The following is a 17369-nucleotide window of genomic DNA, read 5'->3' on the forward strand; positions in this document are numbered from 1 at the left end:
GGTGGTCCCTGCCATTATAAAGTGTAAGTATAACCTATCTACGTAGCTTCTCTCCTGTACCTCGTAACTGCAGCAATGACTTTGCAATTTAGCTTCCTAACTCTTCCTTTTAGTATTTTAACAACTGCTGATTGATGAAAGAAGTGAAAATAACAGAGAAATTGATATGAAAAGTGAGATTCATTTTGAAATATTATAACAATGTCTCATACTAGGCAGTTTGAAAGATGCATTTCCAGATCAAACCTGGAAACTAAGAGAATGAATGGAAACCAGCAAGGGTAACTGTTAAAAAAAAACTGCCTCTTCTTTCCTCCCATCACAGCAGGAAACTTACAGGAGAATGCTTACTCCATGAGACAACAGCCATGCCTGACACTTGGTCAGGAGATTTAAGTGGGAATGGAGAATAAGACAAGGGAGAGAATGTGGAGAGGGAGGGAGGAGAGAGAGAGAGAGAGAGAGAGAGAGAGAGAGAGAGAGAGAGAGAGAGAGAGAGAGAGAGAGAGAGAATGATGAAGGGACATTTGAGGGGTAGTATGGAAATCTAATATACTAGAAGCTTTCTAAAATATATGCAGATATGAAGGTGGTCTAAATAAAATCGCCAAATAATGGGGGAGACAGAGTCCTAAATGGCTATCTCTTGTCAGAAAAAAAAAAAGCTTCCAGAAACAAAATTGAGTTTCATCTAATTAAATTGTTGGACAAAGGGGTCCCATGGAAATCCCTCAAACAACTCAGGCTATTGCCGTGACTGAAGGCTGCTCTCCACAAAGAGAGGATAAGGCCTCATTGTTGAGGACACCACCCACCCAACTCATTGAACATGGAAAAGTTGAGCTGCTGACTACACAAAGCCTTCACCCGTAGTCCCTAGTATAGGAGGGTATTCTACATGCTACCACTAGAGAAACATAAACACTGAGCCATCAGCAAACCCTTTATCTACACTGGTGTCCTGTTTACAAGATACACTAGGGCAGTCATGGCACGACACTTGTGGCAGTAACCAACCATATCTAATTTGATGTAAGGCCTAATCCATGAAGTGAAACTAATACTGCTTAGGTGACTAAGAATGTGAGATTAGATAGCCCAGGGACCAAGGGTAAAGCCAAATAATACTGTTATAAAAGGAAGTAAAAAAATAGTAATAAAATAGTTTAGTGTCTTGCTCAGCAAGTTTCCTCCTACAGGAGTTGCAAACAAACAGAGAGTCCCACAGTCAGAAATTACACAGCAAAGGAGAAATCTTGAGCACTCAGTCCTAAGTGGAATATCTTCATCAAATCCCTCGCCTCAGGGGGGTTCAGGAAACTTCACGGAAGAGGAGGAGGAAATAATAGACGAGCAAGAGGTGCTAGAGGACACCAAGCAAGCATGGCATTCTAAATTAACACCATCAAAGTGCATATAAACCCAGAAAGACTGAGGCAGCATGTACAGGGCCTGTGGGGATCTGCACCAGGTCCTCTGCCTGTGTATTAGGGCTTCCAGTTTAGGGTGTTTTATGGGATGCCTGAGTGCATCTCTGATTCTTATGCCTTTTCTTGGCCTCTTTTTCTTCTGTTTGTTTACTTCAATTGTGGTATTTTATTTTTACTCTTATTAATATCCCTTAGAAGCCTGTTTCTGTTCTCATGAGAGGCAGAAAGAGGGTAATGTACATAAGAGGGAGATGAATAGGAACTGGAAGGAGTAGAGGGAGGCAAAACTGCAATCAGGACGTATGCTGTGAGAAAAAAGAAACTATGCTCAATAAAAGAAAAACATTTAAAACACAGATGTTAAAGTGTTTAAATATACAAAATAACAAAGCATATAAATATATATAAATAAAATATATTTATATATTTATATATTTAAATATATAAAATAACTCAAGCAATAGTAGGCTTGAGTTATTGATTTGGGTAAGAATATACAAGGCTTGTTGCTCATTTCTTCTTATTGCAGCATAACACAATGACTTGTTGTTTATGTTTTTTGATATTATATATGTTTATTAATTGAATTAAGGATTATACAATAATATTTTTCTTTTTAAAAAAAGATGGAGATTATTTTCTTACATCCTGGTTTTTTTCTCCCTCAAGGTTCTTCAGAGTACGGTAATACAACAGTTATTACATTTGCAGGTTTTCTTAGAGTCTGGGTAAAATGACATTTCTTATGGAACACATGCAGGCTCCTTAATTAACTCATGTTCTCTATTGTTAGTCCTCAGTGTTCTTTGACACAGTTTTGGTTCATTGTTTGAAATCTTATGACGGCTTTTGACCAAGGTGGATAAGGAGAGTACCAAAGAGTCACAGGGTGCTTTCAGTTCAGAGGCATCAGCTGCGAGTCCTAAATATCCAAAACCGAACAATCTGCTCCATACTTTCATCCAGCTCTTAAAATTGCTGTTCTGTGTTTCATTGTTTTTAGCAGTTTTCTCTGTTTTTATTATTTTTCTTTACTTCCTTATTTAAATGCTGTTATGTAGTGTGACTTCCTTTAACAGAATAAAATTTCTCATTTTCTTGTTTCTCTAAAAATATTCTTATTAGTGCTTTGAGAATTCATACATGTTTTGAACATAATCAACCCCTCCCTCAACGCTCTCAGATGTACTCCTCTTCCTCACCCTCCCAGATTTGTGTTCCTTTATGTTGTTCAACCCATGAAACTCAATTGGTCCTGCCTAAATATACTTGGATGTGTGGGTGTCCGATGGAGTGCGGTCGCTTTATCAGAGAAACAAGCCTCCATCTTTCAGCAGCAGACAGCATCAAATATGTCCATGGCTAGAGGTGGGAACTAATGCTCACTTCCTCTCTCCCTCTCCACGCTGAGGTGAAGTCTGGCTTGACCTCATGTAGGTGTTGTATATGCAGTCACAGGTGCTATGAGTTCACGTGCAACTTCCACGCTGTGGCCATACGACACTGCTTACTAGGACCCCTCCGCCACCTCTGCCTTATCCCCCGTTTCACTTCCTCCTCTTTAGTGCTCACTGAGTCTTAGGAAGAGATACGGGGGGTGTGTTATATTTAGAGCTGATCATTTTATAGTGTCTAATTCTCTGCATCTTGGTCCGGTAGGTGTCTCTGTGCTAATCATCATCTATTGCAAATAAACTCCCCTCTTACAATGTTGGTTGGGAAATGAATTAATTTATGAGTATAAGAAATCACTAAGAGTTAGTTTAATCCTAGGTCCAGTTAACTGAATTATAGTAGTTGAATCTCCCCTAGGTCTTATGGCTTGTCCAGCCACAGATTCTTAGGCCATTAATGGCGATCGGAAAATTGTTTGGTACTCCTATGGTGTTCAAACCACTTCTACACCAGAGGGTGTGGTTTGTCTGGCCATTGATTATTATACCAGTTTTATTCATCTGTGAACACTTTGAGCTCCAATACTGTATCTTTTCTTAAAATTTTAATTCCAGTCTGTAGGCTGTCATTTTGTTCTGTTAACAGTGCCCTTTGCCTTACAGAAGCTTTTCAGTTTTATAAGGTCCCGTTTATTAATGGTTGATCTTAGGGCCTGAGCTGTTGGTATTCTGTTCAGGAAGTTGTCTCCTGTGCCAATGAGCTCAAGGCTCTTTCCCACTTTTTCTTCTCACAGATTCAGTGTGTCTGTTTTTATGTTGAGGTCTTTTATCCATTTGGACTTCAGTTTTTGTGCAGAGTTATAGACACGGATCTATTTGCATTTTCCTACATGTGGTGATCCAGTTAGACCAGCACCATTTGTTGAAGATGCTATCATTTTTTTCACTGTATGGATTTGGCTTCCTTGTCAAAAATCAAGTGTATATAAGTATGTGGGTTTAATTCTGGGTCTTTGACTCTATTCCATTGATCAACCAGCCTATTTCTACGCCAGTGCCATGCTGTTTTTCTTACAGTTTCTTTGTAGTGCAGCTTCAGATCCAGGATGGAGATTCCTCCAGAAGATCTTTTACTGTACAGCATTGTTTTAGCTATTCTGGGCTTTTTGTTTCTCCATATAAAGCTGAGAATTGATCTTTCAAGCATCAAAGAACCTCCTTACGGAGATGGCTTCAAATGTGGCAAACAAGCCACTGGGCAAAATGTTCTCCTTTATACCACAGACAGAATTTTCCCTAAGGAAGGACAAGCTTGGATGCAGGCAGAGTCAACAGCCAGACCCTGCCAAGACAGGGTAATCAAGTCCTCAATAGCTCCTGCCTCACACATATGTCAGTCAGATATACTGGGCCAGAAGGCTGAAGATGATGCTCCAATGTTATATAGAGTTTTTGGTGACTCTTCAGGTGGTAAACTCTCTCTGTCATCTTCTCATTTGGGAAGCTATTAACCTGCACTCCTGGTATACTCAGGTAATCAATTTTATTCTTTCTCAAGTCTCTGACGGGGTTGAAGACCAGAGAGTTTAGTTCTACAATTAAGCTTAGTTCTTTAGGGGTTAAGATGTTTTTATGTATAGATAGATTTTTTTAAGTTGATAATGACAAGATATGATATATACTGATTTACATTCAGAATTTTAGACACACCAAGATAGGAAAGATGTTTTCTTCAAGGCTGCCAAATACAAATAGCCAAAACACCAATAATGTAATATTTATATAATTCCTGATTGTGTCATGGTTCTTCTTGCTATAGGTAGTTTATTGTGTATATGTGTAATAATATAAATGTATATGTAAAAAATAAAAAAATATTTTAAAAAATTAATCCCGTGTGTGTGTGTGTGCATGCATGTGCACACGTGTGCACAGATGTACACATGTGGAGTTAGAGGAAAGTGTTGCTGAGTTAATTCACTGTACATTTAAGTGTTTTCTAATTATTGAACTCATATAATCAGGCTTATACAGAAAGAAAATTCAAGCCACCTTGCAACCACTTACTGTGTCTTTATTGCTTTATTTATATTGGGTTGATCATTGCTTTGTAAACCAAATGTTATCATATGCTACCCAGGCCTAGATAGCTTTTCTTTTTTTAATATGTCAACTGAAGTATTAATGACACCATGTTTTCAGCTTGTTATAAAAATTATGTTTAAATTGAGCATAGTATAATCATCAAAATGGGCTGATCCATCTTATGGTGCAACCAAAGGCAGTAGCAATAGATGTATCAGGAATAACTTGGAAAGCCTTGACCAATTACTCTAAAATGGGGCTTCTCATACTGGGTGGTGTGCTTTGTTAGGCATTCCTTGGATTCTAGGGGGACTATTATATATGTATATTTATATACAGATTTATGTGTATTATAATTTTAGGTAGTTATTTATAATTAATATAACTTACTGTCTGTGAATTCTCATTAAATTCTAAAATTGCTGAGCAATTACCAGATAAATACAATCAATTACTTCAAATTAATTCCAGACTGCAATAAAATTGAGAATATCAATAGTGACAAAATGAGAACAATCTGCAAGAAAATGTAAAACAAATCATGTTCCAATTTTGACGTTTCTTGCATTTGCTCTCCTTTTTTTTTTTTTAATTTTTATTGACAAAAGTGACTGGTGCTCATTTAAGCCAAATATTTTAGTTTAGAAAAAATGTAAAATAAAAATATACACATTAAATAAAAATATTTAGATACTAAATGAATTAAAAAGGAAATCTGTAAAGATAGTTTGTATAATATGCTTTGGAAAATGAATATAAAATTAAAACCTCTTGGGCAAAAGGTAAAATGATTATAAGATCCTTCCTTTCAAATCTCTTATGTCCCTCTTAACATAAAATAAATAAGCCACCGGTGGTAACTAACATATAAACTTAAATATGTGAATCTTTGAGTGAGAAAACCTTATTTTAATATAAACTTTAATCAGATTTATGCTTATTAGCTTTACCTTCTTGTTGTTTTTTAAAATTTCTTTGTTCATTTGTTTCTTGAGACAGGGTTTCTCAGCGTAGCCCTGGCTGTCCTGGAGCTCACTCTGTAGACCAGGTAAGCTTCTAACTCACAGAGATCCACCTGCCTCTGTGTGTGTCTCTACCTCTTGTACATAGCTTTACCTTCTAATGCCTCAACCTTTACGCTACCACACACAATGTTATAAGATTCATATTTTTGTTAAGGCTCTATATAATAAAACATAGTAAAAAGTATTCTAGGAGTTACGTGGTTCAAGCCTATACCACCATGGATACCAAACGTACAAAGTTTTCTCAAAAACTATTCAAAGACAACAGAGTTATAGACAGAACTCAAATGCCTTAAACTTAAGCTGTAATCTTTCACTGAATGAGCCAGGGAAATTTTACAGATTCATTTTCCCTCCTGTAGTAAAACTGCTGTTTTCAGAGGTTCAAGCATACATGTTGATGGAGACCACAAGGTTGTTCTTCAGTGACAGGGTCCTACGAGACAAGACCAGGGGACCAGAAGACAAAGAGATACATTTAGAACCAGAAGGTCGTGGACAAGCTATGGTTTATGCCAAACAAGCTTATTAAGAAGTATATACTATTTCTGGGGACAAGTGGGACAGAGTCAGTAAAACTGTCATACATTGCACCAAAGTCAATGGGAAGCTAATCAAGCAATGTGGTACAAATGGAACAGAGCACATCTCAAGGGCATTAAAGACTGAGCACACAGTGCCTTTGGGAACGACAATTCCAGTCTCTTCAGGGGCAAAAGCCAAATTCCCAAGAACCGAAGCGTTAAACTTTCTTCGAGGGCCTAGCCGCAGCCTCAGGCTGGCCTTTACCAAGCATGCTGCTGGACAACGACCTAGATCTAGATTTCTCCGTTCCCCAGAATCTCTGAGAAAGCTTTGGATTGCTCTAGCTCTCAACACTGTGTTTGTACTTTTAGTCATTTATTTCTAACATTTATTTATTTTTTCTTTTATGCATAATGTGTTTTTTGTCTGCTTGTATGTCTATGAACTAAGTGCATGAAGTACCTTAAAGACCATTGAGTCTTCTGGAGATACAAATGATTGCTAACCCACTGTGGGGTGCTGGGAACTGAACCCAGAACTTCTATAAGGACAATGAATGCTTTTAAGTGTTGAGCCATCTCCAAACTCCTATTTGTACTTTTTTTTTTTTTTTGGACACAGTTGATATCTTTCCTCCTCTTTGTACTTTTATGATTCACACTCATTTTTAACAAACAGAATTAATTTAATGAGTTATTTCATCGAAACTTCTAGTGGATTAAAAGTCTAGAAAGCCTTATCAGTATCTTTTCCTGGTGTAAATTAGGTGGTTCATAGATTTAAAATAATACTTTTAAAAAATGGTTGATAGAGAATTTTAGGATACTCTCAAGAGAGGAGGAACATGAACCTGTCCAAAAAAATTGTCAAATGGTCACGGGACCCTATTTCCATTGTTCTTACATGTTCATCAGAGATTACAAAGTAGAAATTAAAGGTATCGATTTGTATATCTCAGTCCTCTTTTGTCAAGGAAGGTGGCTATTTTACTTAATGTAATTTTACATACTGCATTTATTTGATTAAAATAACAATAGGCATATTTTATCAGCTTAGTTATGACATTTCAAGACATCCACAAACAATCCTATAATTCTAAATTTTATAGTTTATCTTATGGTTATCAAGACTTGTCTAAGAAATATTCCTCTGAACCCGGTGGTGTACATAGGTCAGTATTGTCAAGAGAAGGTAAGAAGTTCCTTCGATGACAACAAATTAAAGCATAAACAAATGACAGATTAATGAGAGAAGAACAACAAGTACCAAGGATGTCGTTAACTTGAGAGGTGACAGAATATATCAAGGGAAGAAAGAGAGATGAGCAATTGTTTGAGAATTGAGAAAACCCTACTGCGGTTCAGCAATCAGCATGAGGGAAAGCAGAAACATTTGCTTTTTGCTGAATTAGTCAGTTTGCCTGCATAAATTTGTACTAGTAAAATATGTCTTATTAAAATTAAAATAATTTTCTTGTGATATATTGATTTATAATTAGTATAGTTGAAATATATATATATATCTCAGATAACAATTGTTGCCTTAAGAACAAAAAAGGTTAATTAATCCAAGCTTTGCCTGAAAATAAATAATATGTACACAATTTATATTTAATTTAATAGTATATCTGAAAAAAACTCAAAAGAAGTCTAAAACCAGGCCACTTCCTTTAGTTATCTTCCAAAGCTTTCAACTGCATTTATTAAATGAAGACAATTAAGTCCTTCCATGGCAACCAGAGTACTAGATATCCCCAGTATTCATCATTAGCAATTATAATGTTTAAGCAATGAAAGATACATATCAAATATTTGTGTAGAGGATAAAGAGAAGAAAGACAGGGCATTTCCCTCATATGCGACCAGACTCAGCTCTTTTTTTTCTCTCTCTCCAGCAACAGAACATTATACTTTTATATTAAAGAAAAGAAATATAATTTCTACACCTAAATATATATATTTGGGACTTTAAAGATAATGTCATTATATTTATACGTAGTCAGTGCTGATCCTAACAAAATTATTTTTGTAGCCTCATATAATTAGGGCAAAATAAAGAAGCTGACCATGTTCGGGAACAAAGGTGAACCACTTAATTTAAATCCTGTGTTTTCACTGTTAAAGGGAAAAGCTAAGCAGAAAATATTTATATGCTGATAAACATTTTGGCTATTAGGGTCAGTTTTGAGTATGAAAGTACAGGTCTTGACTGACATATTTGGCACAAGAATTTTTCATCTCCTGTACACTCGTGTCACGTTTTTGCTTTGTCTCTTGATATTTTATTGATTAACACTTACAGACATATTTGTATAATTATCTAATCTATCTTAACAAATAGGCACTCTTCCTTTGCACACTTACTTATAAATATCTCAAGGGCAACCTTGACCCATCATAAAGACTAAGTCATTGATGTTATGCTGATCCAACGCATTATTTTTAAAAAGAAAAAAAATCAACCCATAATTTTCTGTTTCTTTTAGTCCTTTCTTGCTTCTAGTCTTCTTGCTCATCAATAAATATATACAGGTCTTAGCATGTGCTAAACTCACGTGCAGCTCTCTGGATCGGGTTCCCTGACTCTCCACTGATGCCGCTAACATCCATAAGAATGCTAAACTTGTATGACATCATAAACCTTCATGACTGCATTTGATTTCCAAGTCCTCCTGGGACTTTTCCTGGGCTTCAAGTGAACCTGATTACGCACCTGCTTCCACAGATATCCTGAAAGATATTTTCTATCTTTCTCTGCTGGTTGTTAGCAGTAATTAGCACCCAGTAGGTGAGGAACTCGCCCTAAGGCAGGCTATGGCACAAACTTCGTATCAATACAGTGATAATACCACAGAGAGTTACGCTTTCATCTTCCCACTATTTTCACTCCGTGACCTATTCTCTGAAATTTTTCTTAATATTTTTTGATTAAATGAGAAACTTTATGGAGAAATCAAGTTCTGACCCTAAGAAAGAAAGAAAGAAATAATCTCCACACTCTTCTGTAATGGAATGGGTTTTGTTTTCAGGCAAATTAATTTTTTTTAGATATCTCTAGGGAACTCAGTAATGCATTTAATGAGTCCGAATGCTTTGGGAAAAAACCCCACATTGCCTCTTATATTAGCTTTTCTGCCCCTTGAGAATTCAGTACACATATGTTCCCTCTGCTGCTCTTGCGATGGTAGACATGGTGGTTGCTTTGCTGTTTGTCTTTATTTCCTTTTGTTTTCTGTTTGGGGAGGTTGGTTTATAGCAAATTGTCAAAACTCTGGTTTTTATGACACATCTTTTATCTCTACAATCCTTAGAGTAATATTTCAGTGGGATAGTTTACATGTAAGGAGACTGATTCCTAATACGGTCAGAAGGAGCTCCTGAATATTCTGCACTTCTCTAGTGGGGAATTACTGGGGGGAAAATAGCGTTGGAAGATTCTTGACATCAAGAAAAATATCCTCAGAAATAGCATAGGCAATGGAAATATGGGAAGGAAAGATGATTGACATTTTAAATAGTCTCCATTTTTCTTTCATCCAAAATTCATAAGTACTTAAGAGATAGCTATTTAATTCAGCCTTGCTTTCGTTATTAAAATAACGATTGAAGTGTATAACTTTTTATCATGGCTCATATATCTCACTGCTAATTCTTTCCAAAATAAAACTCACTTACTGAGGTACAGACGACCCTGCATGATTCTTGCCACCCAGCTCCCTTCCTCAGAGCAGAAAGGACTCGCTCCTAAATTTTCCACATATTTGAGAGATGAACAGATTAGAAGTACTATGACAGAGAGCAGGATAAAACAATGTTTTCAGTGACAGTGATGGCGACTATTATGAGAATAGTGATGCCAGTAACGATGTTGCGGTTGTTGCTGTTGATGATAATGATGACGGTGGTGATGATGATGGTGATGATGATGATAGTGGTGATGATAGAAATTTTCATCATTTTTGAAGGGACTGGCCTTTTGCCCATCCATGTCTTACTTTCATAGTTCCCATCACTATTGGTTTTTTTTTTTTGCATTTAAAGTTTTAATAATAAATTGTGCCAGTAGAAGCTTTCAAAGGCAATGATATGTCAATAAATAATAGTTAAATTGAGTTCCTGAGAAAGAACCTATCACGTGAAACTATGTCAGAGCGCTGTATGTAACACAACACTACTACAAACTAGAGGGAATACTGTAAGTCACGATACAAGTGCAGCAGACATCAGAATATGCCATCCATACGATGCAAACCAGGACACGGGAAGGTTTCTTAGACAGAGATACATTTGTAAGGGTTTCTGCCTAGATACATTCTATGTAACAGACACATTATGCTTAGAACCTCAAGGAAAATATGCTGAATAGTATAATGGAAATGTGATGCGTTCCATCTTTTAAAAAGCAAAAGAAACTGAATGTACTCAAATATAAATCACTTTAGGTAGGAACCATACTAATTTGAAATTGTGATTCCCTCTCACTTATCTGGAGGGAAGAGGGGAAAGAGCCAATAGAGGTTGTCTCACTAGAAATCTTCCCATGTTCAAGTGTGAATGCAGGAAGACAGAGATAAAGCATTCCTACTTTCAAGACTGACTTATTTGTAATGACATTATATGTAAATTAGATAGTATGGAAAATTAAGGAGTTTTGAATTTTTTCATAAAAATTCTTTAAGAGCTTTGATATTAAAGAAAATATATAAGCCTCTCCACAATAAATTATGATCCAAAATGAAATATTTGAAAATTTCAGAGTCATACTTCTAAAAACCCAGTCAGAAATCTTTGTCAAATTTAAGATACCAAAAGGAAACTATCTTCCGAAGGCAAATATATTGTCATAGTACAGTGTATAGCTACCAAATGCATGCCAGAGTTTAATCTTTCCCTTTGCAGGTACACCAAGTAATTTAGTGGCTTACCTATCCAAACTGATAACTTTGTTAGACTGAGTCACTGCAGCCAAATCACAGCCATCTGGCACGTAAAAATATCAAAGATACAAGTGAGAAATTAGACAACTATAAGCGTTTAGGGGATATCAGTCATCAGTGATAATTAGTGAAATTCTCTTTGTGATCAGTTTTCCTACCTAAAATAAATCCCATCTCACACATCATTTGTAATATTTAGAAGATCAAATAGCCAATATGTCACTGACAAACAAATGTGGTAATGACTGTTCAGTATTATCTAATTTTTGCCAACCACTTTGTACTTACTTTTTCAATACCTGTAACAGTCCTTAGACATTGTTCCTAATAATACTCTCAATTAGTGATGATGGAATTAAATACTAAATTCAATAAATTTCCCCATTACCTTTATTACAAACTATATCTAGGTTCAAAAAACCTAAGAACTTTTCCACTGTACAGAGAGGAAATTATAATTATGTGGTGAAAATATGATTATGAAAAGTGGGTTGATGTGATTGTTAATTAGTTTATTGTATCTCCTTTCAGTATCAATCTGAGTGGGTTCTCTGATTCACTGCTATGCCATTCTCTCTAGACAAACATCAAGAGATAGTTACTAAGTCCTAATTAATTTATTTCTTCAAGCTGCCCCTCTCTTATTAATCTAGTGTTTCTTCAGGCAATATACTGCATTTGACTAGATTTTTGCTTTCTCATTTGGAATCACATTACTATTGCCCTCATAATGTAATTTAGTCAATATATTGGGAATTCTAGAAAGAAAGACAAATCAGCCATACCCGTATTATAAATGTGTTTGTATATAATCCATGTGTGTGTGTGTGAATATGAAAGTTAGTATTCTTTATTTCTTTGTCAATTTTATAAATGAATACATTCGAATCAGAACTGAGACACTAATATTGTCATCCTGTTTGTTGCAGTGGAATGTCCTTTACACTTACATGCATAGTTATTTTATGACAGTCAATGTATATTAACTACCTGATGCTGAACATAGGGAAGTAATCATAATGTTATAATAAAGCACTTATAGCTCTTGATTAAGATAAGCTGGCCTGAAACTTTAGCTTATCCTCTTCTGTGATTAAAACAGTTAAGATCAATGGCCTCCTTTTCCCAGTTTGAAAAATGTCAGTCAATTGTAGTGTCTTAAAGAGAGTATAGGAGAAAACATACACGACAGTGCTTCAGCAGCCAGTGTGCTGTGGGCAGTGGTACACACACCATTAAAGCTGGAGAATTGTGGTTCCTTTGTAAATCTTTTGCTGATAATATGAATATAACTGTTAAAGAACCCAAGCGGACAACACCCTTTGGCTTGAAAAATTTCAGACGTTTATTAGATTTCATATTAAGTACCCGGACTCAAATGTTTAAACTAGGTTGGAATTTCATGCATGATCATTTTAATTCAATTATCTTTATCAAATTTCCTTTTAGATAGTAAGCTTTAATAAACATTTGTAAATCATAGAGCAAAGAAAAGTGATGGAATTGGTTTTATTAGTAACTGTGATGGGAAACATGGACCGTGTAAGTTTACTTTATTCTACCATAAATGCAAAATATATAATTGTTATAAAAATAGACAAAAACAAAAATGAAAAAACAAATGCAAAGGAGAAACTTTTGGGAGTACAGAACATTTTCTCCAGTGTTTCTCTTTACTACTCTTACAGATAGCAAATGCATACTTTCTTCCATACATAGCATTAACAACACATTATTTCTAGCATTGCCATTATTATTAGGGATGGTTCTAATTTTTATGGAATGTAAAACAAGTTTGGATCTTTAAAATGTTCTTTTATTTTATTTATATTCATGCATGTTTGCCCATGTAATTTTATGTGCCATGCTATGTTTTTGACATTCTTTTATACAGTCCATTTACTACGTCTACAACATTCTTTGTACAAATTCTAGGTAATTTTCTTAAATAGCTGGAACCGTAGAAACAGATTTCACTCTTTCTAGACATCTTAATACACATCTAAACAGCTCATCTTTAGCCCAAGTTTAAAAATAACCTTGATAAGCTATAATTCTAAAATTAAACAATTTTTATTTCTTTCAGTTATATCAGGCAGCCTACACACTTTTGCTGTCTACTAGTTCCCTTGATAAAATGATGGTAGTTCCAGAAATAAATCCGAAGAACTCTTTATAAGTTGTAATCAATGTAGATTCTCTGTTATTCCCCCTCTACCCTTGTGTGGCTATCTGAGAATTCTAATGCTTAAACCTACTAGTCAAAAGAGAGTTTTCCTGGATTTTATCTTGCAAGGTAATTCTGGATTTAGTGCCTACTCGGTGATGACTCTGAGATAACAGGTTTTTAAAATGTAGACCTGTTTACTCTTGTTGATGATATACTTCAATGGAATAGTCTATAGTATCCTACCTTCTATTAAAACTATCCCAGCAGAAGAAAAATCACACTAAAAAAATCGATAAATGATTAATACAGTAAAATGTGTTTCCATTAACAATTTTCCTTAAGACACACAAATAGGAATCCATGCCATTTACCTCAGAATTGTCTCTACAGAAGAAGAACCCAAATCTTTAGGAAGAGGCTATAATTGGAAAGCTTCTGTGCATCTCCCTAAGCATGCTGTAGGCATTGACAAAGTATAATTTTCTGCTTCTTGTATTGAAAACCATTTTAAACCAAAGGAACATGGTTTTGCAAAGATTTTAAATAGATGATCTTAGGAGTGATTCATAATTAGACATGTATTTTAATAATATATTCAATCATCAGTTGCTTTCATGAGATAATTTAGATTTCACTTCATTTACTGGGTGACACAGACCTTTGCGGACTCATTTCATGAATATGAGTTGATGAATCAGTAGGTGGGCTAACTTACCTGACAAATATCTGCTTAATAAAATAGTGCTCTTGAACATGCGTATGCATATCACATAGGTACATAAACGTAGTGTGACTTTTTTCAGCAGGCAGTTACTGTGATCTGATAAGGCACTGTGATTCATTTCTCCCCAAGTGACAACTGCTTTCCACTCTGTTTTGCCTCTCCCAGTGTATTTACATGCTTATTATTTATGATGAGTTATAAATGAGTTTGCATTTTCTTAGATATATAGTGTAATTATGTATTCTGGAACCAGATTAGGAGACTCAGGAAGCAAGTTTATCCTTTCCTCTGTGTGTGTGTGTGTGTGTGTGTGTGTGTGTGTGTGTGTGTGTGTATGTGTGTTAAATACTCTTTATTTGATATCATACACAAACCACAGAAGTGTCTTTCAGGGGTAAAGGGCAGCATCCTTGACATAGGGAATTCTAAATAAATCAGCATCCTTAAGAACAGTTGCTTCTTGCCGTTTAGCCACTGCCTGTAACAGGCCAGCGAACACAAACTGAAACACAGGTGAACCTTCTTGTTTCTGAGAAGGTGCTAAGAGTTTTCCCAGCGTTTACACATATTCATACGCCCAGTTATATAAATCCAAGTATAAAACCATTTAATAGGTTTGAGGTGACCCCCCCCCAATCTTTATGGAAAGTAGAGCATTACTAGTAAGTCCAATCTTGAAGAGAGAACAGCGATAGTATGTATGTGACTAGATTGTTATTTTTAAAAAGATCATATCCACTTTACTACAGGTCAGTTTTACTTGATTTAGGACTGTCCAACAAAAACATCGTTAGCCATTCATGATCTGAATATGGGGGTATGAATTAAATTATGGTGTACATTAAAAGCCATGAGACAACTGTTTTGTAATAAATAAAGCAATGGAATTACTCATTGGTAGCCTTTTAAAGATAAGCTATTAGGTCTGCCCTCTCTCCCTTCTTCTTAATTCCCGCGAAGATCATCTTTGTTCCAGGGATGTATTTTTTGGGATTCTCCACATACTCCATCAGGGTGTCCTCTCCCCAGGTGATGCCCTTGTTCTTGTTGGCATCTGTGTAGGAGAATCCAGCGGCCTGACCTGTCTTCCGCCCAAACAGTCCATGGAGATTTGGTCCAGTCTTATGCTTGCCTCCCTTTTCCACAGTGTGGCACTGGGCACACTTCTGAACAAAAATCTTCTTGTCTTTCTCGACATCACCCATTTTTTAATTCGCTCCGGGCTAGTAGACACCACAAACGTTACGACCCGAACACCGACATCCCGCTCTCTCGCAAGTTGATCCTTTTATGCAGATTGCTGTTAAGACATTTTAGAGTATCAAGTCTCTTCTTGGTAACCTTCTGTCCTTCCTCTGAGTGCCACCAGGTCTCCCCCTCCAGGGGACATGGTCAAAGGTGAGGCACCAGAGTATGTGAGAAAGTAATATCCCACTCTCCACTCTACTGTGGAGAGTCTTCTGTCCATTGGCTAGATCTGGGTAGCGATTTAAGGTTTACCGCCTGTATTGTCCTTGGCTGGTGCCTTAGTTTGAGTGGGACCCCTGGGCCCAAATCTGCCTATCATAATGTTCTATTTGTAGGTTTCTAGGACCCTCTGGGTCCTTCTGCTTTGCCATTCTCCCATGCTTCTCTCATCTAGAGTCCCACTAGAATGTCCTCCCCTCTGTCTCAGGTTCCTGGTAAGTGAAGGCTTTCGTGGGACCATGCCCCTTGGGCTAATAAGCAGATATAAGTGAGTATATACAGGGGGAGGTAATCCCCCTCAGAAACAGTCATAGGGGAGGGGAATAAGGGGAAAATGGGAGGGAGGGAAGAATGGGAGGATACAAGGTATGGGATAACCATTGAGATGTAACAAGAATAAATTAATAAAGGAAAAAAAATTAAAAAAACAAAAAACCACAAAGATGGGGGTGGTTTCTGACCCACTGTGTTTGGTCTTTACTCATGGGCACAGTAGTAAGTCCTTAATAAAGATTCACTGCATTGAAGACTTGAATAAAAAAAAAAAGACATTTTAGAACAGTTTGTACTCTATTTCCCACTATTTATCGAAATTCCTCTTCTCTTCTCCCCTCTTCTCTTCTCTCCTGTCTTCTATTTTGTAAATAAGGCAGAGTAATTTTTTCAGAAATAGAGGAATTCTTTGAGTTCCTATGCTTATGTAGGCTACATTAAAAAAGATAAACAGAAAAATCATATTGTAAAATTAGTATTATGCTATAAATAATGCATCATCCTGATGCTGGGACTGGTGTAAAGAATCAATGTCTTTGCCAAATATTTGATTCTTTTTTTAGGAGCTGTATACATACTCACTTTTATAAAATGTATAGATCTTCTAACATAATTATTTTAATCAAGGATCTTTTATGCAGAGAGTACTTCACGATCACTAGGTATTAAGAATATATCACAAGTGTAAATTTGTATAACTAATTGTATGAATATTAAAAGTACCCTAGGTTAAGATTAAAGATTGATTTAATGTCCAGTGAATTTATGTACTTAGATTATATATGTATGTGACAATAATTAAAGTAAAAAGAGGCCATAGATTTCAAGGAGACAAGAAGAATATATGGGAAAGTTTTGAAGGAAGGAAAGGAAGGAAGAAATGATATGATTATACTATAATCTCACAAATAAAGAAAGAACTTTTAAAAGAAAGTTTCACACATGTCTGATAAGATAGTTATCAGGGGATAGGTTATGAATGCTATTTTCTTAGTATGAAGCATACATGTTGAGTCTGATTATTCATTTTCATCTATCTATGCTCTGACCTCAGCCCCTTTTTCACTAGGGCTGGTTCCAGGAAAATTTCATCCTATGTAATCTCTGTTTGACATGGAAAATGGGCACCCCTGCTGGAATCCATGGTTCTGGTCCACTAAGTGGCATCTGAGTGCTTTGTGGATGGTTCTTTTGTGGAAAGCACCAAGAAGCTCCTGTATGCCTAGCATGAATTGGTGTGACAGAATTAGTAGGCTCAGTTGTTTTACTTGGGACAGGCTGTGGGGTGTTTCCTTTCCTGTAGTATAATATAATACTGTGTAGTTTTTTTATTTCACTCT

General features: G+C 36.0%; 1 protein-coding gene across 1 annotated transcript; it reads right to left on the minus strand.

Annotated features, from left to right (window-relative positions):
- Window positions 1-14626: 14626 nt before the first annotated feature.
- LOC311593406 (cytochrome c, somatic-like) lies at window positions 14627-15556 on the minus strand. Its single transcript, XM_084774669.1, has one exon. It carries the CDS (start codon window positions 15492-15494, stop codon window positions 15195-15197), a length of 300 nt encoding a protein of 99 aa, XP_084630795.1. The 5' UTR covers window positions 15495-15556; the 3' UTR covers window positions 14627-15194.
- Between the last annotated feature and the right edge of the window lie 1813 nt (window positions 15557-17369).

This window comes from Acomys minous (genome assembly GCF_964271855.1).
Source record: "Acomys minous genome assembly, chromosome: 3".
NCBI classification, from domain to species: Eukaryota; Metazoa; Chordata; class Mammalia; order Rodentia; family Muridae; genus Acomys; species Acomys minous.